This window comes from Peromyscus eremicus, unplaced genomic scaffold, assembly GCF_949786415.1.
Source record: "Peromyscus eremicus unplaced genomic scaffold, PerEre_H2_v1 PerEre#2#unplaced_62, whole genome shotgun sequence".
Classification (NCBI taxonomy): domain Eukaryota; kingdom Metazoa; phylum Chordata; class Mammalia; order Rodentia; family Cricetidae; genus Peromyscus; species Peromyscus eremicus.
This window is the reverse complement of record NW_026734305.1, coordinates 371,165-395,812: the sequence shown is the minus strand read 5'-3', so window position 1 is coordinate 395,812 and position 24,648 is coordinate 371,165. Positions and strand designations below refer to the sequence as shown.

At 46.6% G+C, this 24,648-nt stretch overlaps 1 protein-coding gene across 1 annotated transcript in view; it reads left to right on the top strand.

The window, feature by feature from the left end:
* Positions 1 to 24,648, top strand: part of Setd7 (SET domain containing 7, histone lysine methyltransferase) — a 41,440-nt gene that overhangs the window by 11,700 nt on the left and 5,092 nt on the right. The window contains exons 3-7 of the mRNA XM_059252476.1: positions 8,014 to 8,215; positions 13,307 to 13,496; positions 16,553 to 16,634; positions 19,659 to 19,776; positions 23,487 to 23,644. Of these exons, the coding sequence (XP_059108459.1) occupies positions 8,014 to 8,215; positions 13,307 to 13,496; positions 16,553 to 16,634; positions 19,659 to 19,776; positions 23,487 to 23,644 (750 nt within the window). The remainder of the gene's footprint in view (positions 1 to 8,013; positions 8,216 to 13,306; positions 13,497 to 16,552; positions 16,635 to 19,658; positions 19,777 to 23,486; positions 23,645 to 24,648) is intronic.

The window sequence follows — 24,648 nt, the reverse complement described above, 5'->3', positions numbered from 1 at the left end:
CCCAGAGTGGAAACGTTGATTGTCAGTGCTTTTCCTGGATGTGCCAACTAGTTTCCAAAGAATTTGCTACTGCGTGCCTTTATTTTTCTGTACACAAGTAGTATGTGTATATGTGTCATATGTGTGTGTGTGTGTGGTACGTGTGTGTGGTATACATGTGCACACACATGGAGAAATAAAAAAAAAACTCCATTATTGTTCCTCATTGCCATGAATCTTGATTTTATGGAATTTTGTATTGCATTAATTTGTTTATTGGGAGGGGCTAGACACGCCACAGTGTGTGGAGGTCAGAGGATAACTTGTAGGAGTTGGGTCTCTGCATGTGGGTGCCAGAGATGAAGCTCGGTCATTAGGCTTGGTGGCAAGTACTTTACCCACCGAGCTATCCGAAAGGCCACGTCTTCGTGTGTTTTGTGTTTGTTGGTTTTGAGACAGGATCTCTCCCTGGCTTGAAACTCACCAAGTAGGCTAGACAGAGATTCCAAATCCACACCGACACATTGGCTTTGTTTTTTAAGTGGGTTCTAAGGGACCAAGGTGCATCCTCATGCTGCAAGGCAAGCGGTTTGCCGACTGAGTTATCACCCCACCTCCCAAAGTCGTTGACTTCCTGTACTGATGTGTCCTGCTGAGAGGGATCCCTGTGGGCCTAGGGGCGATGAGGACATCTAACATTTCCCATGTTCTTATGAGGCGCTTGATCACATTTCAGAGATGCTGTGTGGAAATGAACTTTTGAAGTCACGTGTTCCAGCCTCTCATGAGGCAGCATCCTTCTGTGTTCCTGACCATCGTTGGTCTCCTATTGGAACCAAGCAATAAATACATTTGGACTTACAATCCCACCTCATTTATGAGGAAACTAAGGCTTAGAGAGGCTAAATAACTTTCCCAGAGTCCCCTAGATAGTGAGAGTTAGAGTTGAGGTGAATTCATTTCTATGTTTTCTTTCTTTCTTTTTTTCTTTCCTTTTTTCTTTCTTTCTTTCTTCCTTCCTTCCTTCCTTCTTTCCTTTCTTTCTTTTGTTGAGACAGGATCTCATGTAGTCCAGGCTGGCCTTGCACTCACTATGTAGCTGAGCATGATCTTGACTCCTGATCCTCCTGCCTCTACCTCCTAAGTGCTGAGATTACAGGTGTGAAACACTGACTAAGTTCACTTTTAGAGGCAATACTTTTTATTACATCTGCACTCAATTCTGAGCAGAAGTGAGGAAATAGTGATGAATCTGTTTCCTTTTTTCCATGCTTTCTTTGTTTTCTTTAAGGTCATTTCTTTTTTTTTTTTTTTTTTTTTTTTTTTTTTTTTTTTTTTTCCGTTTTTCGAGACACGGTTTCTCTGTGTAGCTGGAGCCTGTCTTGGAACTCACTCTGTAACCCAGGCTGGCCTCGAACTCACAGAGATCTACCTGCCTCTGCTTCCTGAATGCTGGGATTAAAGGCGTGCACCACCACCGCCCGGCTAAGGTCACTTCTTAACTGGTTGGTTGGTTGGTTGGTTTTTTGTTTTTGTTTTGTTTTGTTTTGTTTTCTGAGGCAGGTTTCTCTGTGTAACAGCCCTGCGTCCTAGAACTAGCTCGGTAGACCAGACTGACTTTGAACTCACAGAGATCCACCTGCCCCTGTTTCCCCAGTACTGGGATTAAAGGCATGGGCCACCACCACCGCCACCGCCACCGCCACTGCCACCGCCACTGCCACCGCCACCCCCAGCAGCTAGCTTCTTTTCTATAGGTGTGTTAGCACTTGCTAGGAGCCCGGGGCGTTGATGACGGTGTTCCTGAAGGATCTTCTTTGGTAGTGACCTCCCCAGACTCCTGTTTTCTCATTTGTAGGATGGGGATAAATGGTTGAATGACAAGAGCAATCAAGACCTGGGAAGGCATGGCACCCCCGGCAAGTGCCTGGGGGAGGGTGGATGGTGCTGGTGACCAGTCCTGAGGTTACGCTAATCTTGGTGATTCCAGCGGCCTAGAAGACTACTTGTTAGGAAAAACATTGGTGTCAAATGTCTTAATGTTGCTACAGTCACACACCAATCAGCTCCTCCAAAAGGTGTGGTTCCCCCACCATCCACCTCCATCAGCAAGCTAGCAGTTCAGCACCAGAAACCAACCGGTGTCACACCTTCCAGATCCGTTCTGACAATGTCTGCCTGGGGTAGAGTTCCTCTCTCAGTTCTGGAGGGCTGAGAGCTTCCAGATCAAATGCTGTTAGATCGGTGTCTGGTAAGGACCTGCTTCCTGGCTTGCAGATGGCTGCTTATCTTGTCACAGGCTGGAGAAGGGAGCCGGAGAAAGCAAGCTCCACGGTGTCTTTTCTAAGGGCAGTAAGTGCACCCAGGAAGGCTCTGACTTCATAACCAACATCTCCCCTCCAAGGACAACCGCACTGGGAATTAAGGCTTCAAATGTACAGATTTTACAGAGGCGTGAACATTCAGTCCATAGCAGTACACTTCTTAGGGTTGTCTTTAACAAAGAGGACTAAATTTTGCTAATTGCTGTTATTTTGAGCCTTGGTGATCGTCAGATTCTCTAGACTCACACATCCTCTGTGAAAGGATAAAAACAAAGGCAAGAGAGACTTTGAAGGTGCCCAGCATATGGCCAGACCGATTACAGAAAGTGCTCTGTTCTGCTTGCCCATTCCGCCTCCCGAGGTCGAAGGTGTTGGCTGGAGGTGGCTTTCTCCTTCCTCGGTTTGCAGCATTAGACACCAGTGCAGCCACACGAAACAGTTCCTAGAACAATGTTTCCAACCAAGCCACAATTTAATTTGCTAGAGATGGGTCTTGAAAGTAGAATCTGATTCATTTGTAAGTTTTTTTCTCGACTCTTATATTGATGAGAACACACTAGCAGCTGTGTCCAACCTTTTATATTGGACACAGAGTCATTATCTACAAAAGTTCAGACTTGAAAAGCACGGTATAATAGAGCTACCAAAAGGAAAAAGAAAAAAAAAAAAAAAAAAGATCACCAAAAAAAAAAAAACCTTAAGTTTTAAGCAAGCTTGAGATTTGGTGTTGGCCACATTCATAGCCATCCCAGGCCATGTGCAACCCACAAGCTACAGGTTATGGCACAATGGTTAGGCCGATGAGGTGGAGGACAGAAACTTCTCGGTCCCCAAACCATGAAGAAAAGCCAAGCTTCCTAAATACTTCCCTGTATTCAGATACCATAGAGGTGACTTTCAAATGAAAATACAGTAATATTTAAATAAAATGCAGGTGCATCAGTTGGGGTGAGCAGCTGCTAAATTTCTCCACTATTTTAAGCTCTATTTCCTACTTTAATTGTTTTTCAAAACTTAGTGCCTCATAAAATAAAAAGGCCTGTGTATGTGAGGAGAAAGAAGTGTGGTTAAACTGATGTTTTCATTTCCCCTGAGTTGTCCAGTTGTGTGCTTCCAATGCCATTACCAGAAAGTCAAACAATCAATGACCATTATTGTTATTTCTTAATATTATCCTGAGGAGCCTGCCAAAGGTAAAAGGTAGCATGGGTTGAGAACATTAAAACCGGGCCTCGAGAGATGGCTCCATGGTTAAGAACGCTTGCTGCTTCAGAGGACCCAAGTTCACTTCCCAGCACCCATATTAGATGGCTCACAGCCACCTGTAACCCCAGACCCAAGAGCTCTGACACCTTCTTCTAGCCTCTACACATATATACACACACACACACACAAGCACACATACACACCCAAACACACACACACACACACACACAAGCACACACACACACACACACACACACACACACACACACACACATATAAAAAGAAAAAATTAAAACAGAGCAGGAGCCATTAGTGGTGGCCTGTGTCTACAAGTCCCTGCTCTTGGGAGGTAGAGGAAGGAGGATCAAGAGTTCACACTCATCCTCAGCTACACAGTGAGTTCAAGGCCAGCCTGAGTGAGTGAGACCTTGTCTCAAAACAAACAACAGCAAAATACAGAGCTGAGCATGATATTATAAGACTGTAACCCCAATGCTAAGGAAAGAACAGAAGGTTCCTGAGGTTGAAGCTAGCCTGGGCTACACAGCGAGACCCTGTGACGGGCAGGGGGAGGGGAGGGATGGAAATGCATGATGTTCACATAAAAATGTCAACCAAATATTTCGGATAAGAATAGTGAAAAGCTATACTTTCTGTAGCATGGTGACAGTTTGTTTGTTACAATGAGCACATTGCTTTTTATTTTTAACATAAAAAGTATCGATTCCTTCCTTCTCCCATTCAGTCGGGTCATTCATAAATTACTGCTGAAAGAGAAGCATCTTTCCTACCTCCCTAAAAAGGTAGCTTTAAGGGCTCTGGAATTTAGCCGAGCTGTAGAGCCCTTGACTGCCCTGTCTTCAGAGACTGCACTGTGCGTATGAAGTCAGCTGTGCAAAGAGGAAAACCAGTGTTCCTCTTGGGAGGGAAGTGAGAATGGGCTCACAGGCAATGACAAGCCATTGGACAGGGTTGGGACTGAGATCAAAACAAGATGACTCAGTGGGTCTGGGTGTGGAGGCGCCTCCCTTAGACCCAGCACTCAGAGGCAGGTGGATCTCATGAGCTGGAGGCCAGCCTGGTCTATGTGGTGAGTTTCAGGACAGCCAGGGCTATGCTGAGAAACCCTTTGTGGGGGAAAAAACAACAAAACAAACAGAACTATGACTCTGGGAAAAGCACTTGCCGGATGCTCTGAGCTTGACAGTGGGAGGAAGAACTGATCCCCAGAGTTGTCCTCTTACCTCATGTGCCAGCCCTGACACGCGGGAACTCACACTCACAAAGATACGTGCAAGTCTGTGCTGGTTTTTTAACTTGTCTGAGACACCTGTGACTTGCAGATTTGGTCATGAATCTGAGAGGTATTGGCAGGCTTGTCTGTGGGGACGATACCCAAATACACACAGGAACATTTTGAATGCTGCTGAGAATCTTAAAATCAAATCTGGGTTGCCAGAACTAGCAAATAAAAACTTAGAACACTTGGTTAAATTAAAACTTCAGGGGGCTAGAGAGATGGCTCAGAGGTTAAAAGCACTGGCTGTTCTTCCAGAGGTCCTGAATTCAATTACCAGCAACCACATGGTGGCTCACAACCATCCACAAAGAGATCAGGTGCCCTCTTCTGTATACAGACAGAACACTGTATACATAATAAATAAATAAATCTTAAAAAAAAACAACAAAAAAAACTTCAGGCCACAACAACAAAACACACTTTTTATATTTATATCTTCTACCCAGTATTTGGGATATGCACCTGCTGAAGTTTATAACCTGTGTAAAATTCAGACTTCACTGAGTATCTTGTATCTTTTTTGCGGGGAGGGGGGCTTGTTTCAAAACAGGGTTTCTTTGTATAGCCCTGGCTGTCCTGGAACTCACTCTGTAGACCACACAGGTCTCAAGCTCATAGAGATGTCTCTGCCCTCTGCCTCCCAAGTTCTGGGATTAAAGGCATACACCACTACCTCCTGGCTGCATCTTGTGTCTTACCTGACAGTCTCTCCCAGAAAGGAAGAGGGATGGCTGGCTCGCTTTCCTGTGCTGCACATATCACCCCATCAGTTGATTAGCAATCCTTCTCCAAGCGGGCTCTCCTTTTTAATTGTCTGAATCTAATGACAGTTGAATCTCATTAATTCGGCTTCACTGAATTTAGAGTTTTGATCATTTATGCAAAAGCTATGTTAAAGTATACTTCATTCCATTCATGAATTTAATAAGCCTATTTGTCATCGATAATACAAACAAACGGGAGAGAACTATTTATCTCCTTGGGAGACCACAAATAGTGTAATTACAATGAAATGAGACGCTGTCACTGTTCAGGCTGTGCATTTCATTTAATAATTACAGATCATTCTCAATCATAAGACAGGACGTCACCAGGCAGAGTCAGGGACAGCCTGCTCAGTCCCCGTGCCTTGCTTTGCGTTTTACCTGCCCCGGAACATGATGTGTACTTCTCTTACCTAGCCCAGTACGTGATGTGTGCTTGTCCTACGTAACCCAGGACGAAGTGTATGCTTGTCGCGGCATAAGGTGTGTGTTCATCCCGCCTACCCACAATGTATCGTGTGCTTCTCCTACATGGCCTCTAGCGCAGTGTGTGCTTACAAGGCAGTCCTGTTGGCCTGTACTTATTCCGTGCACTGTGCTGGCTAGAGCCCCATACCAGGCTCACTACATAGGACACATACCTTAAAATGCTTACAAGCTGGATCTGTGACTAAAACCTGGCTGTTAATCAAACCGCCTTTGTTTCTGAATATCTACCATTTGTGTTTTAATCTTTAAATCACATTTGTTTATTTTGTGGATATGTGCGATGTGCAGGGAAGGGTCGGCCTGCGTGTGGAAGTCAGGGTACGACGGGCCTCAGTTGGCTTTCTCCTTCCGTGACGTGTGTCCAGGGAATCAAATGCAGATCCTTGGGATTGGTGGCAAGTGCCTTTACCACTGAGCCATATTGTTAACACTTACATTTAAAATTTTACAGATGGGAGCCGGGCAGCGGTGGCGCATGCCTTTAATCCCAGCACTCTGGAGGCAGAGGCAGATGGATCTCTGTGAGTTTGAGGCCAGCCTGGGCTACAGAGCGAGGCCAGCCTGGGCTACAGAGCAAGTTCCAGGAAAGGTGCAAAGCTACGCAGAGAAACCCTGTCTCGAAAAACCAAAAAAAAAAAAAAAAAAAAAAAAAAAAAAAAAAAAATTTACAAATGGTTTGAGCCGCCCTTCCCTTTATGACAAATGGTATTTTTGGTAAACTTACTTCTATTGCATGAGGATATTGGACAGAAAACATATTTCTGAACTTCCCAAATCTGTTTTCTGAGGACAGCGGCAGGAGAAGGCTGGTAAAATGGCCTTGGGTGTGCTATGAGCTTTCTTCTGGTCCAGCGCCATGGGGCTCAGGCCTCATCAGGCTGCTGATGGAGTAAGCAGGGTTGAACCCGGTGTCCTCCTCCTTTACCCCGCCACTCCTTTATGTCCATGGTTGTGCACAGGAGCACATGTGTCCAGCTGAGTGTCATGCGCAGGACTCCATGAACAGTATGCCACAAAAGTCCTGCAAGATCAACATGTAACCTAGGTAAAGAGCCAGCTTAGCATCTGGATTTGTTTGTGCATACTTGTGCTGTTCACATATTGACAAAATCATCTGATGTCACATTTTTCAGAGCCTGTCCCTGTCATTAAGGGACTTATGACTATATAACAAAAATAAGTCCTCACCAGTCTTCCAACGGGATCCAAGGGAAGTCTTTTGATTGGATGCCGGTTATCATTGCTACTGTAGAATAAAATATTAGTGACTTGGAAGTAAGATAGCCATTTGCACAAGCTAAACCATGCTTGTGTGACTGAAGAGCCTTGTATGCAAGCCATCCAAGAGGCTTAGAGCCCAGAGAGAAGCACAATGCTCACTGTTGAGTAGATTTAACAGCAGAAATGCTAATGCCCCAATGTAAGCTGGGCATCTGCCTGGCCGTGGAGACATGGGTGGCTGAGACTTGTTCTCAGCCGTACCTGTGGCTTTTTTCTTCTCTCTTTCTTTTAGCAAAGAAAGAAATAAGATTCACAGGAATCAGGAGATTATAGGTTAAGGCTTCCTCAAACCCAGGGCCTTGGGCATGCTAGGTAAATGCTCTACCAACCAGGCGACATCACCAACTATTATTTGCCTCTTTGCATTTTTCCTGGCCATCCATCTATGGGAATTCCAGATGTCCTGATACATGAAAGGGTGGGCACAGAGCTGGGCATGTGAGTCCTCGGACCTGATCCTTTATTTTAAGAGGGCTCAGTGGGTAAAGGTGCTTGCCACCAAGTCTGACAGCCTGAGTTTGATCCCTGTGATCCACACGGTGGAAAGAGAGAGCCAACAACCACCAGACATCCTCTACCCACTACCTGTATGCTAGAGAGAGAGAGACAGAGACAGAACTATAGTGCTGTGTAATCTGACTGCTCCTTTCTGTTCTCCCTTGCCTTGCAGCACCCTGGAGGGATTTTATGTGGACGATGCCCTGCAGGGCCAGGGTGTTTACACCTATGAGGATGGAGGTGTCCTCCAAGGCACATATGTGGACGGTGAGCTGAACGGACCAGCCCAGGAGTATGACACTGACGGGAGGCTGATCTTCAAGGGCCAGTACAAAGACAACATTCGACATGGAGTGTGTTGGATCCATTACCCAGTAAGCTGGCGCCTGCTTGCTATGAGGGAAAGGAACGTGTTTTAAGACAATATTTTGACTCCTGATGATAAACAGTCAAATGTATTTGCTGCAAAGCCACAGATCAGTCGCTACAGATGAGCGTGTCTGAGGCCCACCTGCCTGCTGTTGTTCACTGGGACTAGGCTTTAGATTGCTATTAATTATTCTTCTGAGTCACACTGAGTATTCCTGAGTATTTACTCATCACTGGCACAAACTAGTTTTATTGTGCCCTTTATAAAGTAAAAAATAAATTGCTTTTAATTCCTTTGGCATGTAGAAAGAAGTGGTGGGATATTTCATCGTTGAAATACATGTGAGGGATGGATGGGTGTGATGATACATGCCTTAAATCCCAGAACTTAGTGAGATCCAGGAGAGCCAGGACTACATAGAGAGACCCTGTGTCGAGAGCAGAGAGAGAGACAGAGACAGAGACAGAGACAGACAGAGAGGAGAGAAGAAAAAGAAAAAGAATAAAGAAATACATATAGGGGAAGAGACAGGCTCTCACTGTGTAATCTGGCTGGCCTCAAATGCACTCTGTAGACCAGGCTGTCCTCAAACTCATATGAGATCTACCTGCCTCTGCCTCCGAGTGTTCATATTAAAGGCATGCGCCACCTCACCCAGCTGCTGCTTAATTCTATCTAGTCGCTCATACGTGAGACTGAATCCTTTCTGGAGTCACTCCCCCACTGCAGCTTGATTTTTACGTTCTCCTCACTGTGAAGGTGCACCATGGATTGTATTGCTTATGTTAAGATGATTTAACTGACTTGCCTTCAAGTGTTTGGTAACCGTGCTGGCTTTGAACTCACTACAGCAGATAGATAAGGCAAAGTCCATGGTTGGGAATTAATCATTTTTGTTTGCATTTCAAATGTTCCATCTGTTGTTGATGAATTTTAAAACTATGTTTTGAAAAGTAAACCTTAAGATATACTTTGTTTACTGTTTTATCATGTCCAGAGCTTAACTGAAAATACCTTTCTGCTTACTCTGAATTGTTAGTAAAAACAGGCTAGGCACAACGGTGCTTGCCTGGAATCTCCCAGAATTTGGGAATGGAGGCAAGAGGATTAGGAGTTCAAGGTCAGCCTCAACGACATACAGAGTTTGAGGTCAGCCTGGGCTGTGTAGTAAAACTTTGTCCCAGAAAAGCAAATTATTACATGTAAAACAAGAAAAGGTAATCCCCAGTAAATGTACTTAAACGTTGTTGTATTTATTTATGTCTTATTTGTGTGTGAGTGTGCATGATGTGTGGAGCTGCGTGTGTCAGGCATATGTGTGGCGGCAATCTGAGGACAGTTTGTGGACTCCATTCTCTGTTCCCACCTAGGGCCTGAGCTCAGGTCCCTGGGCTTACACAGCAAGCACCTTTACCCCACCTCCACCCCCTCTGCCTCCCTGAGCCATCCCACCAGCTCACATTATTATCTTTTTTTAAAAAAAAAACAATATACACAGCATTTATACTTTTACTTTATTTCTTTAAGATCTATTTATTTATTTTATGTATATGAGTTCTCTATCTGCATGTACGACTTTATGCCAGAAGAGGGCATCAGAACCCACTATAGATGGTTGTGAGCCACCGTGTGGGTGCTGGGAATCAAACTCAAGACCTCTAGAAGAACAGCCAGTGCTCATAACCACTGAGCCATCTCTCCAGCCCCACAGTATTATTCTTTAGAAACCATTTAAGGAGCTAAGAAGATGGCTTATCAGATAAGCGCACTTGCTACAAGTGTGAGGACCTAAGATCAAATCCTCAGGAACCAAGTAAAAGGGTTGGCTAGCTTGATCACTTATGCACTCACAACGCTCTCACTGTGGCTCTCTGGGCCTGGCACACCTCCAAGTTCAGAGAGACCCTGCCTCAAGGGAATAAGGCAGAGAGATAGAGCAGGACATCCAATGTCATCCAAATACTGTTGGTTTTTACTTATTTTTGAGACAGGTTTGTTTTCTACATAGTCCTGACTGTCCTGGAGCTCAATGTGTAGACCAGGCTGGTCTCAAACTCGCTGAGATTCACCTGCCTCTGCCTCCCTAGTGCTGGGAATAAAGGTACACACGACAGTGCCCAACCACACAACTGTGTTTTTAATCAGTTAAGCTTGGCACAGATTATGCACCTGTGGACCCAGCTACTAGGGGAGCCTGAGACAGAAGGGCTTAAGCCTGGGAGTTTGAGGCTGGGGAGATGGCTCCTCAGTTAAGAGCTGCTGCTGTTCTACCATGAGGACTGGAGTTTGGACCCCAGCATCCACACTGGGGACTCTGGGGATTCTACAGCTCTCTGTCTTTCTCTGTCTCTGTCTCTGTCTCTGTCTCTGTCTCTCTGTCTCTCTGTCTCTCTCTGTCTCCCTTGCTCCAGTGGCTGGCCCCCACCCATGTACCTGCAGTAGTACTAACTGGACTCAAGGGATTATAAAACAAACAAACAAACAACAAAAAAACCGAGAGAAGAACATGAAGGTGGGAGCTGACATGTTGGGGGTGTCTGGTGGGGTTGGGGAGCGGAGTTGGGGGTGCATATGATGAAGACATGTATACATGTGTACAAAATTGTCAAAGAACACATGAAATATTCTCTAAAGATGTCACTGCATATATAGGTTTCAAAATTTGGCTCCACTCAGCGAGATGAACGCAGGAAATGGTCTCAGTGCCTTCGATCTCATCACCGGACCTCAGTCGATCCTAGTCAGCAGCAAAATGACAGGGAGGGGGAGTCTCCGGGAATTCCTGTTTTGTCTCTCTCTTCGTCTCTCTCCCATCCTCTTCTGTGTGTGTGTGTGTGTGTGTGTGTGTGTGTGTGTGTGTGTGTGAGAGAGAGAGAGAGAGAGAGAGAGAGAGAGAGAGACAGAGACAGAGACAGAGAGACAGAGAGACAGAGAGACAGAGAGACAGAGAGACAGAGAATTTTAAAAAGAAACTACTATTAAGGAAAGAATGTGGTTAATCTTTGTCTAACACTTGCCCAAACATTTAGGTATCCTCTTGGTCAGCTCTGACCCATCAGACATCATTTAGGTGACTGTCTAGGTAGAAGCAGACAAGCAGATGGACAGGTACCAAGGTACCTACAGGTCCAGAAGGCTGGGAGTGGGCTTCCCGAGCGGCCAGGGTGAGCCCCACAATGCCTGTGCTGGGGCACTACTGACATTTGAGAGACTTGTCAGAAAGATGAGTGGAGCCCTGTGTAGGAAGAGGATGGGAGAGAGACGAAGAGAGAGACAAAACAGGAATTCCTGGAGACTCCCCCTCCCTGTCATTTTGCTGCTGACTAGGATCGACTGAGGTCCGGTGATGAGATCGAAGGCACTGAGACCATTTCCTGCGTTCATCTCGCTGAGTGGAGCCAAATTTTGAAACCTATATATGCAGTGACATCTTTAGAGAATATTTCATGTGTTCTTTGACAATTTTGTACACATGTATACATGTCTTCATCATATGCACCCCCAACTCCGCTCCCCAATCCCACCAGACACCCCCAACATGTCAGCTCCCACCTTCGTGTTCTTCTCTCGGTTTTTTTGTTGTTTGTTTGTTTGTTTGTTTTATAATCCCTTGAGTCCAGTTAGTACTACTGCAGGTACAAGGGTGGGGGCCAGCCACTGGAGCAAGGGAGACCTATCGGCCGCTGTAGCTACATTTTTGCTCCCTGGTCTTATCAATAACCAAGAGTGTACATAATGTCACTTATTCCTGTCTCAGCAAGCGACACGGAAGATCACCCACATTGCAGCTTTGCGTAGCCGTTCCCAGATACTCGAGCTGAGGTCATTAACCAAGCTGTCTGAGGTGCCATAGTATCAAATTGTTCAGCAAGCTTACAAAGGACTCAGATTGGTAAATCAGGCAGTTAGGACTTCCAGGGGAGGGGCCCATCTTTTGCAGCCTAAATCAAATTAGCCATAATGCTGTGGTAGCCTAGTTCAACTAAAAAGTCTCAGTGAGAGGCTTCGTGAGTAAAGGTGTCTGCCGCTAAGCCTGGCGATATGATGGGACCCCTGGGATCCACGTGGTGGGGGACTTCTGCAAGTTGTCCTCTGACCTCCACACATGCACCACGGTGCGTGCTTACCCATGCACACATACAGGAACATACACAGAAAGTTAAAAAAAAAAAAATCAGGTATTTGTCAGTTACCTACCCTGGCACTTAGCAGGACATAAAATTACTCTAACATCTGTCCTGTGGAATGAAGCAAAGCTGGCCCTTCTCTTGGGGGGAGGCAGGGGAGCCACAAATGAAGAATGAAAGAAAGAAGTGCTGTGGAAGAGTCAAGGTCTGCTGTTTATCACTTAGAAAAATACAGGCAATTCTATTTTTACTCGGGTAGACCAAATTAATTCTTAAGCATGTTTAAAGGCATGGAGATTTAGCTCAGGGGTGGAGTGTCTACCATGTACAATCCTACAAAGTCCTGGGCTCTGGGTTCACCCCAGTGCTACAGAAAGGGACAAAAGGGGGGTTCATTTTCAGTGAAGTTTGTTTGTTTGCTTTGAGACAGGGTCTCTCTATGTAGTGCTGGCTGTCCGGGATAGATCAGGCTGGCCTCAAACTCACAGAGATCAGAGATCTGCCTGTCTCTGCCTCCATAGTGCTAAGATTAAAGATGTGTACTGTAATAGATTTATGCTGTAATCTATTTCCCTTAATATATTACAGGTGTGTGCTTAATTATATTACCCTTAAATGTCTGCAATGTGTTCTGAGTGTGATGAGTTTGTTTCTTAGCTAACACACCAAGCTAGAGGGCTAGTCACTACTTCAGGATTGCCAAGTGCACTCCAGTCTCCTACTCTAAATGAGGCGTACCTGTCCGTGTGCGTAGAACATTCCAGAAGTGTATTTGTGTGTGTGGCGGAGGAGCTGCCTGCAGAGGCGTGCAGAGCTCTCACTCCTGTGAAAAGCTCTAGACTCTTAAACTGTTATTGTTATCGTTGGTGTTCTTCACAGTGGGGGTTGCCGAAGGCGAACTTCCCGAACTCACACCCTATCCACGACTACTTTATGTAAAACCTCTGGGTTTGGGTTTCTCCTTGCAGGACGGAGGTAGCCTCGTCGGGGAAGTCAATGAAGACGGAGAGATGACTGGAGAGAAGATAGCCTATGTCTACCCTGACCAGAGGACCGCGCTCTATGGCAAGTTCATTGATGGAGAGATGATTGAAGGGAAACTGGCCATCCTCACGGCCACCGAGGAAGGGGGGCCACACTTTGAATTGACGTCTGGAAGTAAGTCGTCCAGTGGGTGACAGGTTGAAGAGGTTTGGGGGTGTTTTGGTTTTGGTTTTGGTTTTTCAAGACAAAGGTTCTCTGTGTGTCCTGGAACTCACTAAGTAGACCAGGCTGGCCTCAAACTCACAGAGATCCTCCTGCCTCACCTCCCAAGTGCTGGGATTAAAGGTGTGCACCATCATTGCCCTACAAAGAGGTTTCTTTTCTTCTCCGGGGAGCCCACTTTAATGGAGTGTCAGTCAGTTTTTGCCAAAACCCAGACCCCTCAGGCCCTCCCTGTTTATGACAGCAACCACAAGTCTGCTGTGTCCTGAGGTTCAGCTGGTCTAGGCTGGTCTGTGTCTTACGCTGGGGCCCAGTCCAAAGGCACAGAGGCCGCTTTGGGCAATGTTTTCTCACAGTGCCTCACAGATGTGTCAGAATATAAACAGATACCAATGGTGCCTCCTGAAGCCTCACCCTGGAACTCTCCTCCATTTTTGTTGCAAGTCACATGACAAACCCCAGCATGAGTGAGACAGAGAAAGTACAACATTACTTCAGTGGGCTCTGCTGAGAAGTCCCACGAGAAGGCATCTGTTGGTGACTGTGAGAAGGTACGGGACTAGGAAGTGACAAGCAGTTCAACCAGTTTCAGACAACTGTGTCTCTAAAACCCAGAGCCATGAGTTTTATGTTACTAAAGAATCAAATCAGATAGACTTCCAAATCTGTATAATCTGTACAGCTGATTAAGTCGGAGATGGCTCGGTGGCTGTAGGAGCTGACTTTAAAGGCCGATGACCTGAGTTCAGTCTCAGGGACCCACATGGTGAAGGAAGAGAGTCAACTCTTGAAATTTGTCCTCTGACCTCACACATGCATCTCTCTCTCTCTCTCTCTCTCTCTCTCTCTCTCTCTCTCACACACACACACACACACACACACACACACACACACACACACTAAATGTAAAACCCTTTTTAAAAGTTAATGTTAGAAGAAACAGTGGGAAGAGTCTTTCTTTCTTTGTACTTTTCTGTATATTTACTATTATTTCAGAACCTAGGGAGATGGTTCAGTTGATAAAATGCTTCTTACCACCTAAGCCTAAAGACCAGAGTTCAATCTCTAGAACCTAAATATAAAAGCCACATGGCACTGGAGAGGTACAGACAGACAGATCCCTGGAGCTTGGTAGCCAGCTCCAGGCTGAGAGAGACCCTGTCTCAAAAAAACAAGGTGGCTGAGCTGTGGTGGTGCATGCCTTTAATCCCACTCAGGAGGCAGAGGCGGGCAGATCTCTGAGTCTGAGGCCAGCCTGGTCCACAGAGAGATCCAGGACAGCCAAGGCTACACACAGAAAAACCCTGTCTCAAAAGAAGAAAAAAGAAAGAAAAGAAAGAAATCCCTCACAGGTGCACCTAGCCACTTGGGTTTTAGTTAATTCCAGATGTAGTCAAGTTGACGACCAAGAATAGCAATTGCAGTATCCCTTGTAGTCCTCTGCCAGGCAGCTGCTCCTGTCCCCAGGCTCCTGTGTATCTGACTGCTGAGTTTAAGCCCTGGAGAGGCTGCTGGCCACAGATGTGTTATGGAGCCTGGAAAGAACACACCACCACCTCCTCTCCCATCCCCAGCTTAGTAGGTCGGTGGAGGCTTCCTGCTCATGCCCACTTCTAAATTCCTCCTGGCTCCCTGCTTGGCTTCACAGCTCTTCTATCTCCTGTATAACCAAGTTCCTCAGCTGAATGTTCTCTTTTTGAAATACTTAAGTAGTCTGTTTCCTAGGCAGTTACTGACTGATTTGGATCATAGTCTAGCTTAGGTTTGAGACATTCATTTAGGTTTATGTTGTATTTTAAAAAACAGGAAAGGGGCTGGTAACCATGGTGACTACTGAAGAACCGATTAATGGGATTGTTAGTGATGTTGGTGCTAAAAATGATTGGCTTTGCAGGAGTTCATGCTCTGGGTCCAAATCTTGTTTCTTTGTTTATGAACACTTGGAGAATCCAACGTACCTTGTGCCCTGTGAAGGTTCTCCAAGGTCAACAGAAAGCCAACAGTAATTCTAGGACAGTTGCATACCTTATTTTCGGGACTGATTACCGATCGGTAATCTGAGCCACCATGCTAGAAATCAAGTGACTCTTCATGCAGAGCAATGTTGTTCTCCTTATTTCTGTGAGGCTGAGTTCACTCTCAGTGAGGAAGTCAACTGCTGGCCTCTGCTATACATTTTACAGACTGTCTGGTATGAAGAAAACCTCAAAGAAATTTAAAAACTAATATCCAATTTACTCTGATCAGAGAAATCCAAAAATTCTGCGATGTGTTTTGCTTAAAGTTTTAAGCACACAAGCAGATTTTAAGACATTTGAATAAAGGAAAATCAACAAATAGGAATCTTAAGAGTTAAGTCTGATGGCTGTGCATTAAGACTTAAATAAATCAGGCCTGTAATACCAGACTCAGAAGCTTGAGGCAAGGGGATCTTGCTGTGGGATGGTCTGTATGCTGTGAATGTGCTGCTGATTGGCCAGTAGCCAGGCAGCAAACAAGGAGAATTGTGGGAAGGCTGAAAGGCTGAGTCAGGAGATGCCAGCCCAATGTCCAGGGAGCAGCATGTAATGGCACACAGGTAAAGCCATGGAACACATGGCAACATATAGATTAACAGAAATGGGCTGAGTTTAAGAGCTAGTCAGCAGTAAGCCTGAGCTAATGGCCAGGCAGTTTTAATTAACATAAGCTTCTGAGTGATTATTTCATAAGCGGTTGAAGGGTCCTTGATGTGGGTGAGCACAGGAAAACCTTCAGCTACAGGATCTCAACTACAAAGCCAGGCTGGGCAACTTGGTAAGGTCCTATCTCACCAAGGAAAAAGAAAAAGAGGACAAGATTGGAAAACACAATCAAAGAGTAAACCTGACAGATGCCCACTTGACTATTCTAGCTGGCATGACCTGAGAGGCCTGTGTGATTGTTTGGTTCGTCCTCTGACTGGGGAGCCACATCTGCCTGTCCTGCCAGGCTCTCCGCCTGAACTGACCTGTCGGTTTGCCTTCTAGGTTCCGTGTACCACTTTGATAAATCGACTTCCTCCTGCATCTCTAGTGATGCCCTCCTTCCAGACCCTTATGAGTCCGAGAGGTAACTCTTTCCTTGTGGCTTTCATTGCACCGTCTATGCCCTGGTGGTGGGCACCCTTGGGCTTCTGTGGCTCTCTGCTCAGGCTGGGCTCCTGCTCCAGCAAAGTCCCTCCTCCATAATGAGTACTTTTCCTTGGCACACTTCCTAGTAAGTATTTGTGCATTCTGAGGAAGACTATATTCCTATATAGAGGCTGTCCACCGAAGGTTTCTACCTTATCAAGCAGCTTCATGTCTCATCCGTCCTAGAATGAACTCTCTAGGTAAAGCATTGGGTCAGGCAGTCCCACCCTTTCTCGGGACTCTGGAGGGTTGGGGTAGCATGCATGTAGAAATCAGAGAACGGCTTTTGAAATCAGTTCTTTCTTTCCACCATGTGGAAGGGCTTTCAACCTTGGGTCAGGCTTGGAAGCAGGCGCTCTCAAGGCTCTTGATGATGCAGTCCTCTAGGGGAGCAATCCATGCTCTGTCAATCTAGCCTATACCTCCAGCCTGACCCTTGGAACATAAAGCAACTTCTTTACTCCTCAGGGAAGGCAGGATAGAAGCAAAGGCAGCAATGGCAGGCGTAAATACATCCCTCCGTGTCAGGCCTGTCCATTCCATACCTAACCTACGAGGATGGCTGCCCTCTAGCGTGGACTCTCAGTGCCCAAAATTCCCCTTATTCTCCCACCGCCGCTCTGCTGAGAAAGGACAGCCCCTGGGGGCGTGGCTTACCTCCTTTAGCCGCTCTGCTGAGAAAGGACAGCCCCTGGGGGCGTGGCTTACCTCCTTTAGCCGCTCTGCTGAGAAAGGACAGCCCCTGGGGGCGTGGCTTACCTCCTTTAGCCGCTCTGCTGAGAAAGGACAGCCCCTGGGGGCGTGGCTTACCTCCTTTAGCCGCTCTGCTGAGAAAGGACAGCCCCTGGGGGCGTGGCTTACCTCCTTTAGCCGCTCTGCTGAGAAAGGACAGCCCCTCGGGGCGTGGCTTACCTCTTGTTTACTTTCTGCTCCCGGCTAAGAAACAAGCCTCTTCCTGATCTAAACGACAGTGCTGATCCCACAGTGCCACGGGCAGGGAGAGAATGTCCTTTTTTTTTTTTTTTGACAAGAGGTTCTGGCCCAGGGCCAGTGGGTGTAGACTGGCCACTGTGTTCGCCCCAAAACACCACAGGGCCAACTGTATCTATCAGCCTAGTCTGTTGTGAAATCCTGCATAACCAACACTCTCAAACCGCTCAGCTGTTTACAGAGGCCAGTGTTTTGTATTACACTATACTCATGGTTCTGTGGGTTGGCTTAGGTTCAGCCATCTTTACTTGGGCTTCACCAGGCTCAGCCAGACTAGGCTGAGCTCCAGGATTCAAGTCGAGTTCAGGTCTGTTTCCCATCTCTCCCTTCCAAGACTCCGACTGAAGGAACAACAGCCCCCGGGACATATTCTTCTCTTGGAGACAATGGAAACTGGAAGAGACTGGCAAAAACTCGCCATGTCTCTTAACACCTGAGACCCACCAGCAGGGCCTCCACCATGTTCTGCTAGCCAAGTCAGCAGGATGGGGATGTATGCCCCACCTGCACCGAAGGAAGTGTCATGAGGTCACCTGGCAAAAGGGTGACATGTTTCACTCTGTCACAGGGAAGGAGCAGAATTGGAAGCCATCATTCAGACTTCCCAGTCCATAAAATAAGCCAAAATTACAGATACCCACTTCCTAACAGGTCATCCATCACAGTGCACAGAGAAATGAAGAAATCAAAGATTTGCTAGTGGAACATAAGCTCTTATTACCTCTGTTCCACAGCCGAGGGTGCTTTTCTTATTAGACAGAGTTTAGGAACCTTTTTCTGTGAAAGAACACCAAGATCAATTTGGGAGCTTGCAGGCCCTGTGCTGTCCATTGAACAGACTCAGCTCCGCATTTGACTACAGCAGCCAGACACAGTCTTAAACAAACTGGGGAAGGCAGCTGTGTCTCAATAAAACTTTATCAACAAAAATGAGCGGCAGTCAGATTTGACCTGTAGTTAGCTGACCTCTCCTTTAACCCCTCTGTAGGGAAATGCTTGTTGGATATGTCTCATTAATTGTCACTTTTTGTATAAACAGTCCATCTTGGCATTTAACTAAATAATAGTTTTCCTCTGTTGCCTGGCTTTGAGAAATTTGAGCACTGTGTTAGTAAATTTTGGGAAATGTTTTCTTGTCATTAACTATAAACATTAGCTTCTTTTTCAAAAATGTCTATCAAGTACTAGGCTGGCTGGTTTGCGTGTCAACTTGACACAAGCTAGAGTCATCAGAGAGGAAGGAAATGCCTCCATGAGACCAAGCTATAAGACCCCTGGAACTGGAGTTACAAATGGTTGTGAGATGCCATGTGGATGCTGGGAATCAAACCCAAATCCTCTGGAAGAGCAGCCATCTCCCCAGCCCAGGAGAAGACATCGTCTGAGGCCTGGGGATGCAGCTCAGTTGATGCACGCCTTGCATTCACAAAGCCCTAGGTTTGATCTCCAACACCACAGAAAACTGGTCACTCAAGAGGTGGAATCAGGAGGATTAGAAGTCTCTAGTTACCACCAGGTGGTTATCACCAGGCCCAGTGGCTCACACCTTTAATCCCAGCACTCAGGAAGGAGACAGAGGCAGGAGGCAGATGCCGTGAGTTTACATAGAGAGTTCTAGAACAGCCAGGGTTAAACAGAGAAACCCTGTCCAAAAGGAAAAAAAAATGAAGTTCCTGATTGTCATTGGCTCCAGAACAAGTCTGAGGCAGATACCCTAAGCCAGATACCCCATCTAAAGGAGGCGGGTGGAGTTCATTTTAAATACAACTCCTAAAGAGACAAGAGTTATTTCTTCCATTATTGTTGCTAGCATATTGTGGTGTAATTTCTCACCCTCACCTCTTTTGTTGACTAATTGGGAACTGTCATTTGGGATTCAGTAACTATCATGGAATTTTAGTGATTGACAGCAAGAGTGACCCATCACACTGAAAATCTTATGATTTTATTATTCTTTTCTCCTCTTTTTTAGAGTCTATGTTGCCGACTCTCTCATCTCCAGTGCCGGAGAAGGACTATTTTCCAAGGTAGCAGTAGGACCCAATACTGTTATGTCTTTTTATAATGGAGTCCGGATTACACACCAAGAGGTAAGTGGAAAGAGGTGAGCATCAGCCTAAATGATTAAAGGGCTCAGATAAAGCCACTCTCGCGGTCCACAACTATTTCCTAGAAGGCGGGATGATGGGACTGGAGAGATGGCTCAGAGGTTAAGAGCACTGACTGCTCTTTGTGAGGACCTGAGTTCCATTCCCAGCATCCACATGGCAGCTTACAACCATCCATAATGAGATCTGGTGCTCAGGCATACATGCAGGCAGAACACTACATACATAATAAATAAATACATCTTTAAAAAAAAAGAAAGAAAGAAAGTGGGATGATGACAGTCACGGATTTCCTCTAGACAACACCCAACATCTGAAGCCAAGATCCACTCAGATTCTTAGTAACTAATGGCCTCCAACACGGTGCTTTTTTAGGGCCGCCCTCTACTTCTATTAACGAAAAGTCATACAATAGTCTGTCTTGCTAGAAAGTGTTTCAGTGGGAAAAAAAAAAAAACTCAACTGCTAAATGTTTAATAAGGCAGGATATGGTGGTGGGGCCTGTAATCTTAGCACGTGGGAGCACAAAGCATGAGGATGGCATGAACCAAGTGTCATTGACATTGTGCGGCTGTGTCCCCATGTGAGCCTCAACACCTGAAAATGAGTCCTTTTCAGCCTGTCCATCATCTGTTCTCAGAATCGGGAGGGTGTGTCGGGTGAAGTGTGCATCCATAACCCCAGCATTTATGAGGATGAGACAGGAGAATTATGAGTCCCAGGCAAAGCCCGGGCTGTATAGATGAAGATCCTATCTGAGAGAGAGGGGGGATCTGGGGAGAAACCAAAGGCATGAGAGAGGGGAGGGAGGGAGAAACGGTTCCAGGACAGGCAGGAGTACACAGAGAAACTCTGTCTCAAAAAAAAAAAAAAAAAAAAAAAAAGGTGACCTGTACTTTTTGCTGGCTGTGGTGGTGCATATGTTTAATCCCAGCACTCAGGAGGCAGAGGCAGGAGGATCTCTGTGAGTTCCAGGCCAGCCTGGTCTACATAGAGAATTCCAGGACAGCCAGGGCTACATACACAGAGAAACCATGTCTCAAAAAACAAAACAGGGAAGGAAGGGAAGGAGGGAGGGAAGGAGGGAGGGAGGAGAGAGGGGGAGGGGGGAGGGAGGGAGGGGAAAAGGGAGGAGGGAGGGAGGGGAGAAGGGGGAAGAGGGGGAGGGGAGAAGGGGGAGGGAGGGAGAGAGGAGGTAAACAAACATGGAGAACACCCGGGAAGGACACTGAAGTTGTTCTCCAGCCTCCCCACACATATTGGTGACACACACACCACCCCTTGCCTTGAAAACACGGTCTTTGGCATGTTTAGAACTTCGCTGATGGCCCTGGTTGTTTCTCCGCCTCGCAGCTGACTCCTTGATGTCTGTTTAGGGCCAAGTCTGCAGCCTCCAGCACAGTCCTTGAGCCCCATCGTGGCCACACTTCTAGTCCACACACAGGGCTTAGGTCAGGACTGATACCTCCTCACATTCAGGTCTCTCTCTGCTCTGCCACTTATTCCTGTGGCTAACAAGAGAATGTTCCACAAATTGTTCCAATTAGTCACACATTCAAAGCACCTGGGCAGGCAAAAGACAACAAAATACTCAGGTGGAGCAGATGGCATCCACACAGATGGCTGTACTTCACCAGGCCTCCAGAAGGTCCAAGACACTGAGCAGGGAAAGGGTGGCTTTGGGGTAAGGGTGTATTACAGGTGGAGCACCCCTTATCTGAAATGCTCGGGACCAGAAATGTTAGGAATCCAGGGTTTTTAAATATTTGCATTTTTATAATCATCTTAGGGATGGGACCCCAGTCAAAATATGAAATTTAGTGTTTCTTGTGTACATAGCTGGGAAGCAGTTATTCTATATTTTTATTGTGTCTGCATTTTGCCCGTGACCTGTCATATGGTCAGGTGTGGCTTCTTCCAGTTGTATAAATCAGCCTCAAAAAGTTTTGAATGTGGAAGCATTCTGGACTTTTAAATATTAAACCCATGCCTCTTCATTCAAACATTTTGCAGATGAGAAAAATGGAAACCTAGAGAGATTAAACAGTTTGCCCAAGGTCACAAACGCAGTGGGAGGCATAGTTCAAGGCAGGCCAGCATCTGCCGCTGTGATGATTCACGGGCTCCTCGCACCCAGGGAAGTTTAGACCCTGCTGTACACCTAAGAGTGATTCACAGCAAACAACACTGCATACAGCCTGTCAGTGTTGCGTGGTTACATGATAGGCTGGGAACAATGAGATCCAAGGGGACCTTCCTCGTGTTTAATACTGCTGCTTGTGGCAACTGCCCAGTTCATTGACTGTCACATATAAACGCAATGTCTCGGAGGAAGGGTTGGTTTACCTAGGAGAGGTGTCTGTCCGTCCTGTGATCCACAGGCTACTTGGGGCCAAGGATAACTTCAGACGCAGCCTAACACCAAGTTGTAAGTTTACTTAAGACTTAAGAGAGATGGTTTGGCTCACAAACATAAGGTGTAGATGACAAGTGTGTCGCAGTGTCGGAAGGTTGCACGTGTCTGCTCGATTTACAAGTTCTACGAAAATGTGACCCTTTCTAAAAGGGCCCATCAGGCTCTTCTGCTGGCCTCCCAATGTCCAGCCTGAAGAAGTCAAGTGGTTGTGCTGTGGGTGGTGAGCGGGGGGCCCAGGTAGACCAGCACACTGGCTTGCAGACGGCCTCCTGCTCACCCTGGTTCCGCCACTGGGGCGGAAGTGTGGGCCTTTTTATAGATTTCCTTTTCTATTTATCTTTTTTTTTTTTTTTTGGTTTTTCGAGACAGGGTTTCTCTGTGTAGCTTTGCGCCTTTCCTGGAACTCACTTGGTAGCCCAGGCTGGCCTCGAACTCACAGAGATCCACCTGGCTCTGCCTCCCGAGTGCTGGGATTAAAGGTGTGCGCCACCACCGCCCGGCTTCTATTTATCTTATGTGCATTGGTGTGAAGGTGTCAGATCCCCTGGAATTGGAGTTACAGACAGTTGTGAGCTGCCATGTGGGTGCTGGGAATTGAACTCAAGTCCTCTGAAAGAACAGCCAGTACTCTTAACCACTGAGCCATCTCTAGCTCAGATGTTTTTAAAGTACATTGCTGGCTGGACAGCGGTGGCACACCCCTTAGTCCCAGTACTTGGGAGGCAGAGACAGGCAAATCTCCCAAGTTCAAGGCCAGCCGGGTCTACAGAGTGAGTTCCAGGACAGCCAGCGGTACACAGAGAAACCTTATCTAGGGAATAAAACAAAAACAAAAACATGTATTTATTTGGAGGATCATGTGCCATTGTTCAAGAGTGGAGGGCGGAGGACAACTTCCAGGGGTAGGTTCTCTCTAACCACGTGGCTTCTGTGGCCTGACCTCAGGCGTTCAGTCTTGGTAGTTAGCACCTGTGCCCACAAAGCCCTCTCAACAGCCTCTTCTTCATTTATTTTTAGTTCAAGTTTGTCTGATATTTGTGTGCGCCTTTGTAAATCAAAATCCTTTTCTTCTATATAAAACCAGGGAAATACAATAAACAGTAAGTTGAGCTGTCTGGTTGGGCCAATCTTGTGTGGGAAGATGTCTTGGCTGGCTTCCTCTGTGTCTGCAGTGCTCAGACTCTGAAGTGTTAAGGTAAATGAGGTAGAGCCTCTGCTGTGCTTTGAGCTTTGGGGAGAACGGCCCTCTCAAGCACCACGTCCCTGTGTTTTGCAGGTTGACAGCAGGGATTGGGCCCTAAACGGGAACACTCTGTCCCTTGATGAGGAAACAGTCATTGATGTGCCTGAGCCCTACAACTGTGTATCCAAGTACTGTGCCTCCCTGGGACACAAGGCAAATCACTCCTTCACTCCAAACTGCATCTATGACATGTAAGTAGGATGCTAGTGGCTGGAAGGATCTATGCTGAGGGCCTCCAGGACCCAGGAGGGTGTGAGAAAGGTGGGTCCTTTGCCGTGCACCTCAGCCTTGTGGTTTAAGGTTCAAGATCTGAACAGCCTGCTTTCTAGCCGTGAGATGAAAAGAAAGTGATTTCGGAAGTAGAACTATCATAGAAGTATGGTGGCTGTTTTACTGCTGTCCTTACTTGCCCTTAGATTTTTTTTCCCCTCATTTAAAGATTACATTGCAGGGCTAGAGAGGAAAGAAGCAGTTAAGTCATCCAAGGGCTTGCTGCAGAAGCGTGGAGACTTGCGTGCAGTCCCCACCCAGCACCTATATGAAAAGCTGAGTATGGGAAAGGGTGCTCCAAGCACCGAGAGGCAGAAGCAGGATCATTCCCTGGGCTCACTGGCTAGTCAGCCTCAGCAGGAAGTTCCAGGACAGTGAGAGACCCAGTCAAAAAACAGGGTGGATGGTGTTTGAGGACCACACCTGAAGTTGTCCCCCTTTGACCTACACACACACACACACACACACACACACACACACACACACGCACGCGCACGCACGCATGCACGCACGCACTCAGGTGCAGACATAACCACGCACACGCACATGTGCACACAGATAATGGGAATGGCAGTGTAGCCCTAGAGCATACCCTTCCCTGCTCGACGCTGTGGCCGCAGCCCCTCTGCTGTGCAAGATCACGCTCTGGACATTTCATCTGTGAGACCTTGCCAGGATTTGGCGCCTGCTGGGAAATGTCCTGAGACTCGTCCTTGAGATGTCTTGGAAATCATCCTGGCGGTGACTAGCTCTCCTTGGCAGCCAGTAACAAGTGTTGGTGTTCCAGCTGCTTCTAAGGGGCTGGCTGAAATGGCAAAGGACATGTGTCATGTGAAATGAGGCTGACGCTGTTATTAGCTTCGGGGCTTTCACAGCTAGCGTGAATTTGGCTAAAGCCCATTCCCAGCTGTGCCCAATAACAACA